Source organism: Diadema setosum, chromosome 6 (assembly GCF_964275005.1).
Source record: "Diadema setosum chromosome 6, eeDiaSeto1, whole genome shotgun sequence".
Taxonomy (NCBI): domain Eukaryota; kingdom Metazoa; phylum Echinodermata; class Echinoidea; order Diadematoida; family Diadematidae; genus Diadema; species Diadema setosum.
In genome coordinates, this window is record NC_092690.1 from 40,263,289 (window position 1) to 40,285,339 (window position 22,051).

At 39.5% G+C, this 22,051-nt stretch overlaps 1 protein-coding gene across 1 annotated transcript; it reads left to right on the forward strand.

Annotated features, from left to right (window-relative positions):
• The first annotated feature begins 12 nt into the window (after positions 1-12).
• LOC140229797 (sacsin-like) lies at positions 13-18,197 on the forward strand. Its single transcript, XM_072310031.1, has 6 exons — positions 13-32; positions 281-1,799; positions 2,907-4,880; positions 5,772-5,870; positions 6,454-6,491; positions 18,110-18,197. The coding sequence occupies exons 1-6, from the start codon at positions 13-15 to the stop codon at positions 18,195-18,197; spliced, it is 3,738 nt and encodes a 1,245-aa protein (XP_072166132.1).
• The last annotated feature ends 3,854 nt before the right edge of the window (positions 18,198-22,051 follow it).

A 22,051-nucleotide genomic window follows, 5' to 3' on the forward strand; every position in this document is an offset into this window, starting at 1 on the left:
ACACTGCTTACCATGCACGCCAACTTCGTCTGGTAATCCAAATCCTCAAACAACTCCACACAATTGGGGAAATACCGCAAGATCTGCAAAGCCGTGTATTAGTACCAACAGAATCTGAAGGCTGCCATTTGATATCGGTAACAGACAGTGCATTTGTTGATAGGCCTTGGCTAAAATCATTTGTGCATGAAGAACAATCTGGGGATGGCACGACATTCAGTATCATTAATCCTCAGATAACAGCGGACCTTGCGAAATTTTTGCATGTCCCTCCACTCAGTCGCTTGCTCTTGGATGCTGATGATCTAGATGAATTTACCCAGGCAGGTCAGACAGAACCTCTGACTCTTCGGATATGGAACATCCTGAAGAATACATATGAGGACACAGCCATTTTCAAAGAAATGATACAGAATGCTGAGGATGCTGGTGCCACCGAAGTTCGATTTCTGGTTGACATGAGAACAAACAGTGATGCCATGGAAAAACTCTTTGACCCAGGGATGAAGGCGTGCCAAGGTCCTGCCCTCTGGGTTTTCAACGATGCGACATTTACAGACGAAGACTTCGCGAACATTCTTCGTCTCGGAGGACGAACAAAAGAAAAGAATGCTGAAAAAATTGGAAAATTTGGAACTGGTTTCAATTCAGTGTACCATTTGACGGACGTACCTTGCTTTGTGAGCAGACACTTTATTCAGTATTTCGATCCCCATACGACGCACCTAGGGGGAGTCCTACGAGATAAATCTCAACCCGGAGTAAGAGTGAATCTCCTTCGCACTCTGCAACTACGAAGGTTCCCAGATCAGTTCATGCCTTTCAATGGGGTATTTGGTTGCCGTATGTCAGAGCCTTTCCATTATGATGGGTCACTCTTCCGACTTCCATTACGATCTAAAGAAGCAGCGCTGAAAAGTGAGATAAGTAGAGAGAGTTACGACAAAGTGAGACTTAAAGGACTCCTGCTCAGTATGTGGAAATCTTCCGGAAGTCTATTGATATTCACAAAGAAAGTGATGAAGGTATCTATGTCTTATCTTCCTGCGGAGTCCACAGACGCCTCGAAAGCTGCAAAGCTTTTCAGCATAGAGAAAGACTTCTTGGAAAATACTGTCAAGGATGACATCATACTCTGCACAGAATCAGTTACCCAGGAAATGACCCCTTCAGGAGCAGAATTCTTTCACAATGAGACAGCGATGCTGAAGAAAATATTCAAATCGATCAAAGTCACGTGCGAGGGCTCTGCAACAACAAGGAAAATGGCTGCAGAAGAATCTGATGTGGGACTCTCTCCCAGGGGAGAAGTTGCAATGACCTTCCTGGAATCACATGATTCTAAACTTCAGGGAGAGGTATACTGCTACCTCCCATTGTCCATGAAAAGTATGCTGCCTGTACATATCAATGGGGCTTTCGCAGTGACTGACAACCGACAGCATCTCCATAAACGAACGCCTTCAGGTATGAACAAACATGCCCAATGGAACGATCTTCTCCTCAGGGAGGTTATCTGCAGAGCCTACATCTACTTGCTGTCCGATGAGAACTTTCTTCAACTTTTCACAGGCATATATGGGTCAGTAGCATATGATTACCTGTGGCCAGACGTTGATAACCTGCCAAAGGACGGAAACTGCTCGGAAATTTTTGATGCCTTCTACCAAACTTTGGTACACGGAATCAATAAATCGCCGCAACCCGCCCTCTTCAGGAGAGATGGAAAAGCTCTGAAATTCCAGGACGTTGTGTTCTTGAGTCGAGAATTTCAAGACGAAGGAAGCATAAAATACACAGTATGCGCCATTTTGGAAACTTGCCTCCCCGAATCTACTGTCGTGGAGATCAGCGACAAAACACGGCGCGCTTTCATACGTGCAAATCTTGAACATGAGTTAAAAGAAAAAACATTTGATCAAGACCGATTTTTTGACGAGATTTTCCTACCACGACTTCCATGTGTATCAGATGAAGACAGGAATACTGTAATTCTCTTCGCTCTGAACTGTAGGAAAGACTGTTTACGCCAGAAGTTAAGAGACGTCAGATGCATCCCTGTGTCAGGAGGAGATATCTACCTTCAAAAACCAAAAGATCTTGTACATCCACATCGTAAAGCAGCGAAGATCTTTTCCAAAGCAGACGGTGTATTTCCAAGAGACGATTTCACTTCAAACCAAACGTTTGCCGCTCTTGAAGACCTGGGAATGATAACTGATATCGTTTCTGCAGAAAGGTTCATTGCACAATGTAACTCAGTCGCTGGTTTGTGTGCAAGAGAAGACAACAGTGCACTGCAAAGATCTCATGATTTGATGACATATCTGTCAGATATGCTGTTCAGAACGAAATGGAGAGATAACAAATCTCTTAAACAGCAATTGATGACAATAGCCATTTTTCCTGTGATCCAAGATGGGAGCACTAGATTTTCTTTCCTTCCATGGAAATGCTTTGATCGCTACATGGCTGCCAATAGTATTTACTGCAACTCTCAAATTAGCCTTGTGAGCAGTGTTGCACCGGTCCTTGATGAGTCTGATGTTTTGCCGATGCCAAAAGCCGTGTCACAATTTCTTGATATGCACAGGAGACGACCTACTCCCAAAGAAGTCATGAATCAGTTGTACAATATCCGTGATCACTTCGAAAAAGGAAATGTGTCACGTGATGTTGAGATTAGTTGCTACGATATTTACAAGTATTTGAACGACGAATGTAGATACAACCCACATGAGGTACTCATTTCCTTACTCAAGAATGACAGATGGATTCTTATCGGCGAACAATTTGTGCATCCCTCAAAAGTGGCAAGAGAAAGCCAATTACTTGGACCGTACTTGTTTCATCTTCCTCCGCGGTTAACCCACTACACCTATCTCGTTGAATCTGCAAAAATCAAGATGAGGTTCACGGCTTCAGACTACGAAGAGGTTCTTCATGAGATCTATGTTCGAGGTGACGGTAGACAATTAAAGGCTGCTGAAGTGAAAATTGTGATTGATATTGCGCGTCTTCTAGATAAAGCCCGTAAAGATTGCGACAATTCCATTACTTATATCCCGGATGTCTCAGATTTTATGCGCCCAACTACAGACCTTTGTTACAGCGATGTTGACTGGATAAGTGATGAAGATGGACAAATCTATCAGTGTCATCAGGACATTAGCTTTTCTTTGGCACAGAGGCTTAACATCAAAGATGTTCGCCACCAAGTTCTAGAGCAGTATGCACAAAATCTACCAGGAGTAGCATTTGGCCAGCATGAAAAACTGACATCCCGGATCAAGCGAATTCTTCAGTCGTACTCCGGAGAGGCTACGGTGCTCAAGGAATTGCTTCAGAATGCAGATGACGCTGGTGCAACTAAAATTCACATTGTGTATGACCCCCGCAGTCATCGAACTAAGAGGGTGTTTGGTGACAACATGAAGTCTCTCCAAGGCCCCGCACTTTGTGTTTTCAACAATCAATGTTTTTCCACCGAAGACATCGAGGGAATTCAAGACCTTGGCCAAGGAAGTAAAGGAAATGAAATGAGTAAGATCGGTCGCTATGGCGTCGGCTTTAACACTGTGTACCAGCTCACTGATTGTCCGAGTTTCATATCTGGCGGGAAAACCCTGTGCGTGTTTGATCCACTCTGTAACCATGTTCCAGGTGCAATCCCTACTAGCCCAGGTCGCTTATATAATGTCACGGACCGGATGCGCCAGACGTACTCGGATGTTTTTCCTTGTTACCTGGAAGACACTCTCACTGAAACTCACGATCGTTATACTGTATTCCGGTTACCTCTCAGGACAAAAGCATCTGAAATAAGCAACGACATTTGGAACAAGGACAGGATCGAAAAACTGCTGAAAGAATTCGAAATGTCTGCATCAGAGAGTCTCCTCTTTCTGAAAAATGTAACATCTGTCAGAATATCACAGATTACTCCAGAAGGTGGTCTGACATCTACAAGAACAGTGCAAGTAAAAATGGATCCAATGGAGGAGGTTAAGAAGAAATGCTTCTACACCCACGTATCTGAATACATCTCAGCTGTCAACAATGGCGAAAGTGTCAAAACAAGGCAGCCTGCAGATGTTTGCTACGAAATTTTTCTGCAAAGAAACGAACAGCGGAACAGAGAACATTGGGTAATATGTCAACAGCTTGGCTGTCCAAACTGGAAAGAAATGGACGAAAACTCCATAATCCAACATAAACTCATTCCTATTGGAGGTGTTGCTGCTCGTTTGTCGGGTAGGGAGTTAAAGGGGAAAGCTTACTGCTTCTTACCTCTTCCTATTGACACGAAATTGCCAGTCCATGTTCATGGTTACTTCGCCTTGGATCACGAGAGTCGAAGAAGCCTGTGGAGAGGTGTGGCTGAGGATCGTCAAACCTTGTGGAATAAGCAACTCTTTGAGCACATTATTTCACTCTCCTACATCAAAGTCATGTCGTGGATTCGAAAATTTTTCACTGACCGTCATCAGTGGTCAATGCCAATCCCACAAGACAAATTAAAAGTCGCTCTGGAGGGATTACGTGCCTATCATGAGTTCTTCCCACTCCAAGAGGGTGACAGATACTGGAAGGAACTCATTTGTACCTTCTATGAAATGATTGCTTGTACGGGATGTAGGCTTTTCCCCGTTCTCCTGCCAACTGATGAGAACACTTGGCTTCTGTCGTGGAGAACTCCTGTTGACTGTGGATCAAACACAGATGAGTCTATGCTTGGATTTTGCAACACGTTGAGTGAGACATTTGCTGAACCACTTTACTTGGTAGTATCAAGACCTCCATCGCCAAAGAAGCATGAAATCCTGAAGAAGCTCCTCCAACAGATTGGGTTTCCTGTCATTGAGTCTCCTGTTTGGGTGGTTAGAAGAGTTATGCAGCCATCGCAGAAACGAAAAGAACGGAAAACGCCGCTTGCTGTTCTTCAAGTCACGCCATCCACAGTTGTGAATTTCCTACGAGGAAAAAATCTGCTAACTACTCAGCTTCCGATTCCAATTTCACGATCAAAGCTCCAAGACACCAATAGATTGGATTTACTTCTCGAGTACTGTAAGAAACAAGACAAATTTGCACTTGGTGGCCTTCCACTGTTGCTTACACAAGATAGCATGCTAAGGGTGTTTTCCACGTCGACACGTGTCTTCAAATCAGAACATGCCGAACTTTTTCCAAAGAGCTCCCCGAACTTCCTTCATAAGGATTTTCTTTACAGAATACCAACAAAACAAGACTCTGTCTTAAGAGACCTCGACATTACTGCCATTGCTGAGATGATGAGCGAAAATTTCCCTTTCTTAAAGGTTTCATCAGATGATTATCTGCCTCGTGATGATAGATGTATCAAGATTCCACTCCAGTGGTTCAAAGACTTGTGGAATCTATTGAAAGATCTTCACAAATCTCCAGATGGGTCAGATGATTTCCTCAATGAAATAAAGGAAAGGCTCCGGAATTTTGCAATATTACCTGCAGTTCCCCTTTCCCAAGCTCTACGACATTCTTCGACAAGAAATTCTTCGCTCTTCCTGCTAGTACCACTGAAGTTATCTTCCACTGTTCTTGCTCTTCAAACACACGTACGTTTACCAGCTTCTTCAGCGCTGGAAACGTTGGATATCTGCACACTTGCTGATGATTCAATGCCTTTAATCCATCGGCTAGCATGCAACGTTGGTTCTAAGGCGCAGATATTACGGGTCCTCCTGCACTGGATCTCTAAGGACATTACTCGTTTCACTCACCTTACAAAGAGACAACACGAGGAGATACTTGAGATCTTTCTCGGTTGTACCGAAGATCTCGAAGATTTAAAACGTCTTCCCTGCTTTGAGACAATTAGCGAGGAACACGTAAGCATCGACAGTTCACGATCTGTCTTCGTGCTCCAAGAAACCATCCCTTCTGATGAACAACATGTTTGGATAGAAAGCTGGCCCGCGGTCTTTCTGAAAGAGAAAGAAAAGTTTGCACATCTGTACAAGACTCTTGGATTATCCAAAGGAGATGAATACTACATCTATGCCAATTTCATTTTACCCAGATTCGGTGACATGTCGCAAGAGGGTCGAACACAACATCTACTAAGAATAAAGCATATGCTTCTGTCTCTACGCGACGAAGAGAAGAAAGATAAGATTTCGTACTTGCAGTTACATTCGCTGCCATTCATTCCAGGAAATGATGGGGTACTACATGCGGCATCACACTTCTTTGACCCCGAAGTCGAGGTGTTCCGACTCATGAAAGCAAGCGACGACTTTCCACCCAGTTCGATATGGAAAAGACTGGGTTTAGAATTTCTGAGAGAAATTGGACTGACGACTGAAGTAACGAAGTCAATGTTCCTAACATTTGCAGAGGAAATTGAAGGAGGCAGTGTTCAAAGAAATAAGATGTGGAGATCGATATGTCTTGTCTCTTGTCTGCAAACAGAATGCAGGCTCCATTCCGACCAACAGTTCTTGCAACAGGTAGGAAGAATAAAATTCCTCGTCAGAAGAGAGCTCGATCAAGACCTTCGATCCCTTCATCCCCCAGTGGCACATGAAGACTGTTGCATCATGTACTCTGGATCAATGATCGAGAAAACGAAGCTGGTGTGGACAGTGCTACCAATTTTGCCGCAATATGCTGCAATAAAATCAGAGTGCCGCAAGTGCCACATGAAAGATATTCCATCCACACTTGGCATGATCATAAAGCCGGAGCTGTCAGTAGTTTTGAAGCACACGACTATCTTGTGTAGAAAACTTGAGGGAGAAGGTCAGAGGATTGAAAAACAAGAAAGTTTGAGCAAGGTTTTGGAAGAAATTTTGTTGTTTCTGTGTGATCAATGCACTAACCAAAAATCCTGCAACCCCTCAGAAAAATGTGAACACTGTGGAGACATTGAGAATGAACTCGGTAAAGCAAACGTTCCTCTTGTTCCAGTCGTTGACGGCAGCTCATGTACCATTGTGGAAGCTAAACAAATCTCCCGCACTTTGCCGCGTAATCTGTCTCCGTTTCTCTACCAGCTACCTGACAGGTGGGGCCCTTTCTTTTGGCTTCTTCGGATTCTTGGAACAACTGACACACCATCCATAGCACAAAATGCGTTTGTTCTTCAAAGAATATTCGAAGTCGGAGAGGTAGGAGGAATTCATCCAAACATATTACTCATGGTTGAAGACGTATCTTTTGATTTATACAGAGGAATCCAAAGATCAGATAGTCTCTTGGTTGAGAAAGAATTGGAAGAAACGTCTCATTTGTACTTGCCATCGACAAAACACGGCCTGAAGCGGTCTGATACCCTCTATTTCAATGACGCTAATCATCTTAAAGGCCGCATTTCAACCTGTGAACTCCCAATCCTTCATTTCTCCAATGAGGAAGAATCCATCATGACAGAAGTTCTTAGAAAATTGCCAGAAAGACTTCGCCCCAAAGTACTGAGTGGGAGGGTAAAAGAAGTATTGAATACATCTGATATTGATCAGGCAACGTGTCCGTTTGTTCAGTACGGTAATTGTGAGTTTAAACGGCAGCTTGAAACGGTCCTGCATTCGAAAGAACTTCTCATTGCAATTGCCAGCATAGTGAAGCACGACGATAACAAGGTTATCAATGAAGAACAGAGGCAGTCACTGAGGGACATTTTAATATATTTGGAAGTGACCTGCATGCAAAGTGTCAACTCAGTCCTTCAGCTGGATGAAAAAAACATTGCCAACAGTGAAAAGCAGATACCTGCGTTTGTGAAGGACAAACATCAGCTGTACGTCACTCATCCAACCGAGGAAACTAAGATAATGATACTAACAAGCGTAACCGAACGTGTCAACCATATTCTCGGTAATTTGATTCACGACAAAGGATTGCTTGTGTTTGTAGACCTTTTGTCTAAGAGGTCTCCTTCGGAAATCTTGCCCTCGCTGGCTGCACATGACGTGGAGGTATGTCTTGGAGCAAATGATACTTCTGATACTCGTCTTCCGCCACCGGGAAGTAGTATTCCTAATCAGATTTTCCATCTGATTGAACACGATATGTGGGTGTCGTTCGAAGAAGGAGAGTATGTCGCTCTTCAACGGATGGATCGTGATGAAGAACTGTATATTTATGCACGTATTGTAAGACGTGTAAGAGGCGAATCGATACTAGCCGTATATCTTGTTGATGTAGGGTCAGATACCCATGTTGAAGCTAGTGTTTCCGAAATTCATAAGATCCACATTCCAAAGGCACAGGCGTGCTTCGAAACTGTTCCTTCCGATAGGGAATATCCAGACTACCTAGGAAAAAGCAATCTTAGGAATAATCCTTCATTCCCTGGTGACATTGACGAGGCTAAAAAGCGCGTGTCTGTAGAGCTAGAAGAGATTTGGAAGTTGCCGGAAGAAGAAAGGAAAAAGGCAATCCATCGCTTGATGTTGAAATGGCATCCTGACAAGCACCCTGAGGGCCCAAGTGATTTGTTCAATGAGGCATTCAAACATCTTCAGAGTGAATTGGACAGACTAACGAAGGGCGTATCTACGTATCACGATATTTTCCAGAGGGCTAGTCAGAGGGCATCTGATGATCGCCACCGGTTTAACACCTACGGAGGATATGCTGGTGGGTCATGGAGAAAAGGTTCCGAATCAAGAAATTGGCAATCCTTCTTCGAGGGGCATCGAATACCAGATCTTCCAAATGCTAGACGATGGTTGCGACAGGCATATGAGAACTTAAGGTCTGGTCGAAAGGAGATGGATCTTAACGATAGAGAACCTTCCTTTGAATGGGTATCCTTTAAGTGCCATCAGGCTGTCGAGATAGGACTGAAGGCTGCACAGTTAGCTTCGCGAGGGAGTTACTGTTGGACACACAACCTCTACTCCCTGGTGTACAAAGTTAAAGATGAGATACCTAATGGCTCTCTACTCGTTGAAAGAGTGATGAGCCTCTCCGGATTGGCGCATTACGTAAGATCCAGGTATCCAGATAACTGTGCATTCTCCAAAATTCCACATGAAGTGTACAGTAGTCAAGATGACGCCCAAACTGTCCTGGAAACTACCAAGGAAATACTTGATATGATTGACTCATTCGTGAATTGAGCGGGATATGCTATGTCATTAAGTCACTATTGGTTCAGGACAATACAGAGCCCGTCGACCTTCATAGAAACGTCCATACATTCTTTCTGAAGGAGCGGTAATATGAGTTCAATATGCGGAGAAAATGTAGATTGCCTTCAATCGCTCACCCACCAGTGTTGGTGTTATATTGAAAATGATATGTTCAGTAGGCGTTTATTGTATGCTTCCTCAAGTCAACATTTTTATACAATCAAGGAAGTAATAAACTCCTCTAAATGATGTTGGCATTGCCCATTATCGAGAGATATCAATTACGTTACATGTTCATATGGTGAGGTAAGAAGCGTTTTGCCGGTATGAAATGCAATATGAGACTCACAGACTCTGCAAAATTTCACTTTTATGTTTATATTCATTCTACTTGTCTTCCTTCATAAATGCATGTACGTACAATGCGATAATTGTGTAAATATCTCATGTTAGCATGTTGGAAACTTTTGTGGGATGAAAAATAGTAAATCTTTCGAATAACTTACTATTGCATTGCTTGCCTGCAATGCGGTGAATATTTGTCTCATGTTCCCTCTCCCCTCATGCTCCCACATTTATTCCTCTTTTTGATACGTGATACAATGTAAAATTTTGTGAAATGTTAAAATGAACGGTATTTTGTGTCATGAACTGAGGAAGACGTTCTGTACAGTTACACTTTACACCAAAAAAATATTATCCTCATGTTGTAGTTGAAAGGCCATGAATAGTACTGAAAAAGGTGTTTTCGAAAAATTGGAAATTTAAAATAAAGTGTACATGTCATTGGAGAGATTAATTATCCAGTGTTGGATATTTTTACTTTTGTCTGAATTACAATAAGTATCATTTCGTGTGATAAGATTTGATTCCTTTTTATTTGTACCCTCCAGATATTAAATCTGTACATAACGTTGTCTTGTGTATGGTCGCCTCATGCACAGGGCAATGAGATTGTGTTATTTTTTCGGTACTTTGGCCAATTCATCATGATAGTGTTCAATATGATGAGTTTCCAGCAGCCTTAACATTTTCACATTCTAACAATGAGATGAGCGACAATTTAATATAATGACGTTTCCTGCAGTCTTTGGTTTAAACTGATTATATAACTTCGTGATAAGCTCAATGAGAAAGCTCTGTGAGGGACGGGTTATTGTTTGTTTGTTTTTTTGTCTGTTTGTTAATTTGTTTCACTCCCTGCGTACGTATTTACTTCTGCGTTGACTTACAGTGCCCAGCGTAATTCCGTTCGCTCTTGTTGGATTTCCTGAACGTGCAATGAATTTCTCGCTACTAAATGTGCACATGTTTGAACTGCCAGTAGGTTAACAATAGTTAAAAAAAAAAATGTGTCACTCATATTGCCACAGTGTCTAGATACATAGTTATCCACTGCCAGGTATACTCTCATGAAGAATAGAGGTAATCTTAACTGAGGGCTTTGTGTGGTATATTTATCATGTTGAAATAATCAAGGCAAGCAGAACTCACCATTATGCATTTCGATAGATGCACGTTAAATTTCTCTCTGTGCATACGTTTTTGTGATTAAAGATCACATGCTTTATTGAGGTCATTACTGAATATAACCATGAATATTGAACATTATGAACGATAATGAATTAAGTGTTCTATAGGTTGGTTAGAATCATGAACTGCAATAAGATGATTTTTTTAGTCGAAATCTGACACTGACTATTGTATGATATAGAAATCACAAATTTACTTGTATGAAGATATGGTTACACGATGAAGGTATACTCATCAGGCCACAAGTTGTATTTGCATTACCTGCAGTATTTGGTAATGAGGACCTATTACAGATGTATTGTGCATTGTCCTGCAAGAACTCGTTTTATATATACTCTAGTGAACAATATGACAATGTAAGAATATCACAATCCATATATTCATGCACAGTATTCTTTTCAAATATTATTGTGTATTGTCAAGCATGAGTGTTTGATCTGAGATATACAAACATTGATAATTATCATCAAACGCTTTACCTGTCATGGAAGATACTGTTCTTTCATTGAATCAAAACATTAGGTATTGAATACCAACTTTTCTCATGTAACTTTACATGCGGTATTGTTTATATTTTGTTTTGAACTTTTGTATGGAGAAAAGAAAGGATATAATAGTATATTTCCTCTCCATTGTATATTTTGTGATATTGAACTCAGAGAAAAAGGTTATCCTTTTACATGTATATAAACTCAAAGTTGTCTACCTTTCATTGCGCTTAGTTTATTTTTAACTTGTGTATAGTCCGTGAGGTGACTTGTGTGTAAAGGGCTTTTGATTATGACTATGTTCCAGGATTATCAGGTGGATGTTGTAGGGACAGTGTGATTTTTCTTCTATACAACAACCGTAAGCACATCTTGAATTCCTTGCACGACGTTATTGCCAGGAATTGCATGATTATGTATGCTTGATTTGAATTAATTTCAGTGCGAATAATTACGTATTAATGAAGGCGAATGAAGCAAATAGCTGTCAGCTGGTTAAAGGTTATATCGATAGGATATGATATGTTTACGGTATACAACTGAATAATTATGATTACACCAAGACTACTGTCATTCTGTCTAGATTTATCTAATCACTGCCTTTTCTTAACCGGCAATCAGATCATGAATTAATGCCTATTTCTAATGCATGAATATCGTTGATTTCAAAGAGGTTACAACATTTTAAACATTCGTGTTTCTCTTGTTTGAAATTAGATGTGTTTATGAGGTTTCTGTTTGATCTGGTTTTTCCATGTCTTCTTCTCATGTTTCATTGATATTTCAAATAGTTTTGAAGTCGAGTATTCGTATACTGTACAATAAGTCAGGTTAGCAGTAAACACTTGGCAAGAAATGCTACGTTGTGATTGAGGATAAATAATATTGTGCGTACTTCGATCATATTGATAATGTTGTAGAATCTTCGTAATGAAATTATAGAAGTTATGATAAGTAGAATTATCTGTTTGTTGTAGATAAAACATAGAAGTCATGTACATGCTCTTGTCATTTCACACACACACACACACACACAGAGAAAACTGTACTAATCTGATCATTAAAGTGTATACACTGAGTATTTTCACGATTATGGAGCTGATCGTAATGTATATCAATGAAGACTGCATACTCTGGGGAAAAAACGATTTTTTTCCCCTTAATTTACATATTTGAACAATGTAGTATAGCACATTCCTCGTTTGCAAATGAAACATTCTTTTCAAAAGTTGTTCACTGTCAAACATGAACATTTGACCTCAGATAAAGGTGTTGAGAATAGCTGCATGTCATGAAATATACTATTATTCTAATGAATCAAGATATCCAGTGTTGAACACAAACTTTTCATGAGAAATCTTTGATGCTGTACTTATCTTTTGTTTGTAGGTTTTGTTCTGACCAGAAGGGAAATCCTTCCATGATAATAATATATGGATTGTGTTATTCTACGCAAAGACGGAAAATCTGCTATGCATGCAAAACATTATGATATTATAGGTATGCAATTTTGAATGCTGTAATTTTGCGTATGTTAAGCTTGCTTGTGTATTATACTCGATAGAGACTTGAGGATTAAGGTCGTTAGAACTTAATACGCTCCACTCCACGGTGATCCCTTTCATGTTGTGTAGAGCTCATATGATTTCTCTGTGATCCCCAAGAACTTGAAAATTGAGTTTACATACTTGTACATTATACTTTTACAACTTCACTATAGTTTGTGGATAATTATTGAAATTAAGATTGTTGTTACTTCCAGCATATTGCTATTTTGTGTAGTGCACTGCACATTTGAATTCTTCGTCATAGACTTATTTTAATTTATAAAATGGATTCCCCTTTTCAATCACGTTTCAGGTGTATAGATCGATCTACTTCCTGTTTCTGTATAGTTGCCGTTCAACCCAAGCGTACATGTTCTATTCTTATAGTTGCATATTGATGGTTGATATATTCATAATATTATTGGAATGTGATATGAGGAACATTCATCAACCTGGCTGTACATCTTCTATGATTTGAATTCAATCAAGTATCGGGTGATTTCATACATACTCCAAGCATCGGAAGCCTTTGCTTTGCAACCAGTTAATGGTTTCAATTATTGTTATTTGACTGATTGGTCACGGTACCTTGGAAACACCGAGGGCGGTATAACTATTATCCATTTGTTTACAGCGCGATATTATGTCCGATATCCGCGCACTATGATGATGAAATGGACACGTTATAAATGCTTCGTGGCAACGGGTGTATATATCATTTTCTGATCTTGATGTACTGTACAAAGCTATTTATAACCAAATTTTGAATTTGTTTGCTCTCTGTATGTGCGATATCGATTTCGCACGTATTATGACGTGATATTATAATAATATGCCTTTTAACAATTTAAGGATATGAGTGTAGGCCTAGTCTGTTGTAATATAGAAAATAGAAAGATGTTGAATTATGAATGTCATATCAAAGGTATATAGTTATCATGTTTGAATCTTGCATAAAATTGAGATTTGTTGTAATATTCAATCTCTGTTCTTCTTGAAATGCCACCGTTATCGTGGTTATGCTAACGAAACGTCATAGTATACCGTGGAGTTATGGAGCCAACCTCAAGAATTGACAGATTATTGCGCTACCTACGGTTGATGCTGAAGGTGCTTTCATAGCGCTTATAGCAACATTGGACGGAACAGAATAGGGAAACAATGTTTTTTCATTTCTACCACTGAACAGAAATGGGTCGTTGTTGCAGTCGTTTCTTTTTTCTAAATCGAATTTGATTACGAACCGTTGAAGGTTGTAACGATGTTTGTGAATTGCGATTTTAAGACTGAGTACGATTTTTACTAATGTAGTGTGTAAATAATGCTTTTTTTTTTTTACTGAAACCTGAAGTTCAGTGATGTATATATAGAAATGATGTAGCAACATACCGTAACCTGCTGTAAATAGATGACAGATTCGTATCAAACGTTGTCTTATGGACATTTTCAAAGGCGAGTGTGAAGATTGTGATTTGAATAGCTAAGTGAAATATTATGAATGAAATAAGAATGACTTCTCTGAAAGCTTACAAAAACACTGGATTTACCGTTACTTCCAAGACACTTTTAAAGTGATTTTCAGTGTACGCGGATCAATTCTTCACTTAATATTGTTGAACTCTGTACCGTGTGTCATGATAAACCATTGTACCAGCGGCAGCGCCCCACCGCGTTGGGTTACAGACTGTCAGTTGACATGCTTTTCTGATTACAGCTGTATCGCCTTTGCGACATTTTAGACATTCCACATTCATTGAATATTACCTAAAAGGTTTGATATATTCAGAAGGTATTATCACAGTGATTCCTGCTCTAAAACTGATCGTAATTCAATATTACATTCCATTACTGCATTGGAGAGAAAGCGACTCTCACTTTGTTTCTTTGTTTGATAATTGCACGAATAGAGTTATGACATTTTTGTCAGTGAGGATATTGTGTAATTATTGTTTATCCAATCGTAAAATGTATATAGTCTGATGATAATCATGGAATTTATCTTTCTGTGTTATGTTATACCACGTATGAGATGCAAAAGTAAAAACAAAAAAAAATCATAATTATTGATTGGATCAAAAAACACTGGCTGTTAAAGGTTTGATATATTCGATATATATTGTGATATCGAAACAGTTTCGTGCCGTTAATTTCATATACATGTATCATTCCAATAATGCGATGGCGAAAAAGTAACTCTAACTTTGTTTTTGCCCGCGAGTCGAGTTATGACATTATCTGCAATATGTTATCATGGTTTATGTGATGCAATTGTTTAAATATTGCATATCGATGGGATCTATACCAACACTTAAAATCTTTCATAGATTCTATTTACCCATTATTGAAAAATATGAGCGTTCCTGCATGTTAACTTCATATTCCATCCATTACTGTACTTTGGAGGAAAGCGACCATCACATTGTATTTTGTAGTTGTTGTTTTTGCAATTATTCGAGTTAGACGACATGTAAGAAATTGTGTCATGTTTTTATTGCTTATAATGTGATGCAATAGTCAAAATATTGCATATCAGTTTGATCTTACATATAAAGTTATACGCATAATTATATATTCGTGTGCCTGCTATCTTTTCCATATTCCATCCGTTACTATTTTGGAGAGAAAGTGACTCTCACTTTGTTTGGTTTGTTTGTTTGTTTGTTTGTTTGTTTGTTTTGGGAGGGGGTATTTGAAATTCGTCGGGTTATTATGACACAAATGATCAATGTTATTATCGATTCGAGTGCCTACTATCAGTTCCATAAATATTTCATGCCAATACTGCAGTGGACAGAAAATTGCTCTCACATTGTTTGTTTATTTGTTTGTTTTCAAGATAAAGTCAAATTCTGGCATTTTTTCAGCCTTGTGATGTGTTATTATAACTTGTTTGTGATGCAATAATCACAATATGCGGAATTATCAATTAATTGGTAAAAATGTGCTATATGATTCGTGTGCTTGTATCATTTCCACATTTTCATTCCGTTATGGCATTGGAGTGAAAACGATTCTCACTTTTTTGTTTGTTTGTTGTTGTGTTTATCAGTCAAGTTATGACATTTTTCAGTGTTATGTGGTAAGATAATTATGTGATGCAAAGTTGATCTTTGAGAATCAACGCTTATATCTTGTCTAGTACACGTAAAATCAATGTTTGATGCTTGCATTTGAACTTGCATGAAACGATTTTCTTGTGTGTTCCTTTGCCTTTCCTTTTTAATGCTTTTTGCAAAAAGAGCAATAAAAATCCAATCGTGGTTTGCCCGAGGTGATAGTCAGAAATGGGCATCATCAGTTTCATTTCTGTAATGGCCCGACAAGGGTATTAACCATTATCTTTTTTTCAGCCCTTTGAGCTGTCATACGGCAGAAATTAATTCTAAACATGAACGTGAATGCCTAATGCTTATCAAAGGAAAGATTAAAATCCAATGTGTCCGTCACATTCCAATTTAGTACGTGTTATGGAATGAGAGCCATGGTTGCGTTATAAAAAAATGAAAGTTAGCTCTCAAATCATTATATACATATATTTTTGTTTCCAAAATGTGTGTGTTTGCTGTGTGTGTTTAATCAATGGTTTGAATCTGACTGAAGCAAATATCAAAAATGTTTGCAAAGGTAACGTAAAGAAATAAGGGGAAACTGATGTGCAAGTGAGCATCTTTGCTTGTATTGAGAAAATTATGATGGAAGTCAACTTGATGTTGACTGGATCTATTAAATATTTCCTTTTGAACAATAAGATTGATTATCGTGCATTGTATTCAATTGTGAGCGTGACATGCCAACTTTCAGTTAAATTGTAGAGAAAGAGGCAGAAAGCGTAAGAGGAAGAACACTCTATTTTACCAAAGTGATTAGCTGTTTTAGTTAAAGATGAAAACCAGCAACTATTGTCGGAAGGAGGTTGTTCGTATGTGTTTAATGTTGTTTGCCACTGGATGAAAGTAGTCAGAATCAGATCAGTGACCTATACTCTCCATAATTTTCATTCAGCTCTTGGGATCATGTTTTGTTTGTTCATTTCAATCAAGAAGATGGCTGGATAGCCCAAATTCAGCTACACTAAGCTGGTCTTCCATGGGGTCCAGTTGGATTTGAGGTGGGACGGCTTCGCCGGGTAAAACACCCTGCTCTTTGTGATGACTGAATGAATGGAACGGGATCTATTACGTGCATGAGCTGTGACTCTCTCATACACAGGACCTCCATTTTATGTCCTATCCGAGGGACAGAGTGTTTTGTCTCTTGCTAGAGGGGACGGTATGATTAAAGACAGCATTGCTCAGTCCAGACTCAGGTTCGAACTCAATGTAGCATACCGTGTATGAAAATGTTCTGCTGCCGACGTCACAATATTTCCATTGACAGAAGGCGTCCATTTCCATTAATTTACTAACTTATCCACGCATTGCCCATGGATATGCCATGTTTTGGGCATGCGGGTGTCCATGTGAGTCGTGTGTGTGTGTGTGTGTGTGTGTGTGGAATTAGTGTGTCCCATCAGTCAAACAAACTTTCATTACAATCGTGACCATTAGAATTCCAATGAATCCTTAGAAAATCATTATGCTAATGAGTCCAATAGGCCCTACATGAAAAGTGAAACAGACCATTAAACATTAGAAAACGAATAATAACCATTAGGCAATTATTGACCGGCACAAAATATCGACCACGAGAAACTTACAAAGGATTTCAGAATTTGGAACAAAATATATAACTTACAAATTATGACAATAATTGAATGTGCTTACAATGTCTTACTACAGTAGTTAATGGCATAACACAAAAAACACAGCAGACAAATTGGAAAAACATGGTAAATTAATGGTTACAAACCTGTCATGCACGTTTAAATTTCGTTCCTTATGGCCCTGTCACACCTTTCCGGGTTAGCTACGCGGGCTTTTAGCCGGTAAGATTTTCCAGCACGCAGGGAATTTACTGCGGGCGAACATGTATGTTGGCGAGTTTCGTACTTGCGTCTTACCTGCTAGACGCGTGCTACTATACCTGCTACTTTCGCGTATTCGACCGTGTGGCCTGCGTGAGAGTTCGAAACAGATCCGTTTTCAGTTATGAGAGACATGATACGGGGACTGCGAAGTACCTGCGTCACTGCTGCGCATGACCTGCGTGGGATTTGCCTGCAAGGTGTTGCCGCTAAATAAATTCCTACTGGTGTTCTGCGTGTACCTCTGCGGGCAAACTCGACTTACCCGGAACAAGTTTTAAGCATGCTCAGAGGCCTTGTCACACTGTGTCTAGGGAAGCCTTGCGGGTTGACTTGCGGGAACAATTTTTTGCTACTCGGAGCTCCCCGCAGTTGGCCCGCACCTGACAATACCTTGCGTATCTTGCCAGTAGTTACCCGCAGCTGTCTTTTTGAGCATGACCAAAACTTTTTCCCCAGTGAGTCGCGGGGATTGCCGGTAGAGGTCCACGAAGAACACCAGGGGGAGGCTCGTAGCTGCCGCAAGTCACAGGCAGCGGATAAATAGGACTTGTCTGCGCAACTCCAGGCAACTACGGACGAGATACGTGCTAAGTACTGACATGTGCGGGTCATCTGAGGGAACCTTCGGGTAGCAAAAATTGTTCTTTGCAAGTCGCCCTGAAAGTTGCCCTGAAAGGTGTGACAGGGCCTTTATAATTATATCACTATGCACTGAACGGCATTGACTTCATGAGTAGTGGGTGCCTAATCATTTCTATCATTTTTCATATACAATAGAATGGAAGTTTGAAATAACATCTACAGCAACAGTCTTTGTAAAAATGGGAGATACAATCGCATTCTGCACAGATGTTGGAATTATCGTTTCGAAGATTGCTCTAAAAAGGTGACTACTTCTGTAAACTGACAGTTGTTTGAATGATTATAGCCAATTATAGAACTCCAGCTTGTCAACCTCTCTGATAAAAACATGAATTAACCCTTCCTGTGGTAGAATCCATGATAGTCTGGTTTCCAGTCCTTTGCCCGATAATACTGCCGCAAAATGCGTCCTCTGCGACGACGTCGCCGCCTTTGCGAAGGCTGCAGGACAAATCCATCTTAGCTTGCTTTAGTTTTAGACGTCGAGGGCGTCAATATTCTGTACAGCAAAATAGTACAAGCAGGGTCCGTGATAAAACGGACGTAAATTTTTGACTCACTCTAGGTGAATACAAGCGGTCTGAATAGAGACTAGTCACGATGACATTATTAGACTTCCATCAAATCATAGAATACGATTTTGCAATATTCGCTAGTCCTGAAAGGGGAATTAGGCAATCCGAACGAAGGTTATAGGTCCGAGACGGAGCCAGCGTAATATGTGATTTCATGTTAAAGTGGTTGTCCACGTTTAATAGGGACTAGCCACATTGTCTCCCTTAACACTCATTGTAACCTTACATATTATGACACCATATCAGTTAAATTGGGCTGAGTTTGCATTATATTTATTTAAAATCTCAAAGGCTGCGTGACAAGCCTGGATTCCTGTCAGCCAGATCCAAAATGTAGCTGGTGAATGAGAGATACGGCGCATCATATAGATATCTCGTTTTCCTCTTTAATGATAATGATATAAGCCTGAAGGGCACGTGCTCAATTTACGTTTGAGATAGGTCGACTTGTTATATAATTTGTACCAGTAATTGATCAGTAGTCATATCAAAAAGTGAAAACACGCACATGACAACCATAAACCCTCTAAATGCAAAGATTTGTACGCACCCAGAGAGTTTCCTTGCATGGCCCCTAATGACTAAAAACAAGTCCACACACACAACACACACACACACACACACACACACACACACACACACACACACATACCTATTCACCACACTGTAATTATGATAACCACAAGACTCTTGTTTCTGATTGGCTGTTGCTCCGAAAAGTTCTGGCAAAAATTGCTTTCTGACATATTACCTCAAGTGAAAGCCAGGCAGTAGACCAGTGAACGCCCTGATTCTGTCCACTGTGCAATGCTTTGCGAAACGCGCGGAATTGTGGGAGAATATTGCTAAATCATCGGCAGTTGGGTGTTGTCTCTCGGGCCCCATGATGTGAGATGGAGGGCTTCAGCAAAGTCCATACGTTCCTTGTAATCGAATGAGATGGGCAGTCTTAATTTCTCTTGCCATGAGAGGATTCTCTTCCCACATCAAACTGCTTCTGTGAGATATCGTTGGCGTAGAATTCTCTCGGATGTATGGCCAGATCTGGAGGGAGAATTATGAGAGCTGTGGTGTGACTCCGTGTTATCATACCTTTTCTATAGAAAGGCGATGATCACTCAGGGCTAGAAAAGAAACAAGAGTGGAAAGTGAGATAGGTCGGTGGGTAAACTAAAATAACAAAAAAAGACAACAGAGCTGAAATTTTATTGAAGGATGTGATCAATTTATGAATCGGCGTTTCTCCTCTTCTCCTAACTTCGACTAACCTGCTTTGAAATGTTCTGCACCTAGCGCCTCTAATCATGGTAAGTTTTCACAATATTTTGAACGAAGAGATCTTTAAACCTATTATTGGTAGATGGACATAATCATCGTGAATGAAATTACCACTTACATATTCGTAAATACTTTTCAATACGTCTCGTATACAGATTAAACCTAGATTTCTATAATATGCGTCAATGAAACATATTATTGTTAGCTGATTATCATTCATTGAGAACAGAATTTACCCATGATTATAACTTAACGGTATGTAGGTCTACTGACCTCAGATACGTGAACATCAGTCTCTGATGACGTCTGTACTAAAGTGACTCATATGTGAATTAATTCTTAAAAGTCTTTATCAGTGCACAATAAGAAAATAAACATGTATAATCAAGTTTATTGGTCAAGGTTCAACGCGTTAGGTGGTTACAAGTGTCATGGTTTTGAAATATTATAAATAAAATTGATTGGTCCGTTCAAAGAGCTTGAACAAAAGAAATCAGAGGAGAAAGTGTTTTGGATGTTGAAATACCATGGTCAACAGCAGTGGCACAGTGCTCTGAGGGTGGACACTTAATCTTACCACACACTATACGACTCACGACTATACGACTGACAAGCTTTGTATCTGAAATAAACAAGCGTTTTTATACTGAGGCTTTTGTGATTTATTTAGGATCCAAACTCTGTCAGTCTTCATTGTAGTCGTGAGTCGTATAGCATGATGTACGGTGGGCCACAATCTCACCGCGAGGTCTTTTAAAAGACATTGCAAACTTTCTGTCCCTTGCAATAAATAGTTGCTCACTTGTTTCAAGTTCATTACTTTCTCAATTTCAACATAGAATTAAACCAAACTCTAACTCTGAATTCAAACATATATAGTGTTCATTCTTATTAATCTCATAGCTACATCTACAATGTACGCAGAAATTTAGAACATTAAACGGTGTGTGGTAATTACATATTCCGTAAAGGACACACAGAACATAACTTTCACAATCTGACTGTGGGAAGAATGATAGATAAATATTTGATGGATCGAAATGTAATAGCGTGCATTTTCCCATAATGATCGTTCCCTTTTCTTATTTGTCCTCATCCAAAGAATGACAAAGAAAAACAAATGATAAAACATGGTTTTTTTTAAACAAAAACAAACAAACAAATAAACGATATCTTATCTCCGAATTACACCTAATTGTTGAACATGTATATAGAGTAAGTAATTATTTCCTTTTTAAAAGAAAACCATATGAAAGTAACCCGAATCAGGTTTAAAAGGGAATTTCCACATGATTTTCATGATTTTACATCATGGTAGGTATACCTAAATTGATAGTGCCATGTCTGGAATTGTGGAATATATAGGCCTACTGATATCGTGGCCTTTGAGAAAAAGAACCGATGCTATGAAACACCAAAAAACAATTACACTGGACAGGAATGATGACAAAGGAAACTCACAAATTTCAGTATTAAAATAATTCCATTACAATACCACTTGCCTAACAACTTCACCTGTGTATAGAATTTAAGCGTGCTCTCTTGATTTGTTCTACTTCCTTGAGACCTCACTCATGCATTCTTATGGTGAACCTGCCATGTCATCTCCATTATTCTTGTTCATTCTTACCCCTCAGCCAAATCACTATAGATTCTTAAACTTTGTCCCCAGTGTAACCAATTTTTATTTGTTCGAATGCAACAGTCTGTAAATCATCCGGAATTCTTTAAGTTTTAGCCCCGGTGTATATATTTCTATGATTAGTTTAAGTTTGAATTTAGATTTATTTCAAGAAGCATACAAGTGAGCAATTCAACGCATAATCATCTGGGCGTATTTTGGTTTTTGTTCGGCGTTCGTGCAGTACGACACCTAGAACTGTACTTTAGTACGTTAACAAAG

Excerpts from the sequence above, each read along its gene's own strand:
- LOC140229797 (XM_072310031.1), top strand. The coding sequence starts at position 13 with ATGCACGCCAACTTCGTCTG. Across the intron at positions 5,871-6,453 it reads AGACAATTAGCGAGGAACAC|AATGCAGGCTCCATTCCGAC; the intron begins GTAAGCATCGAC and ends GTCTGCAAACAG. Across the intron at positions 6,492-18,109 it reads ACCAACAGTTCTTGCAACAG|TGAGTCGCGGGGATTGCCGG; the intron begins GTAGGAAGAATA and ends CTTTTTCCCCAG.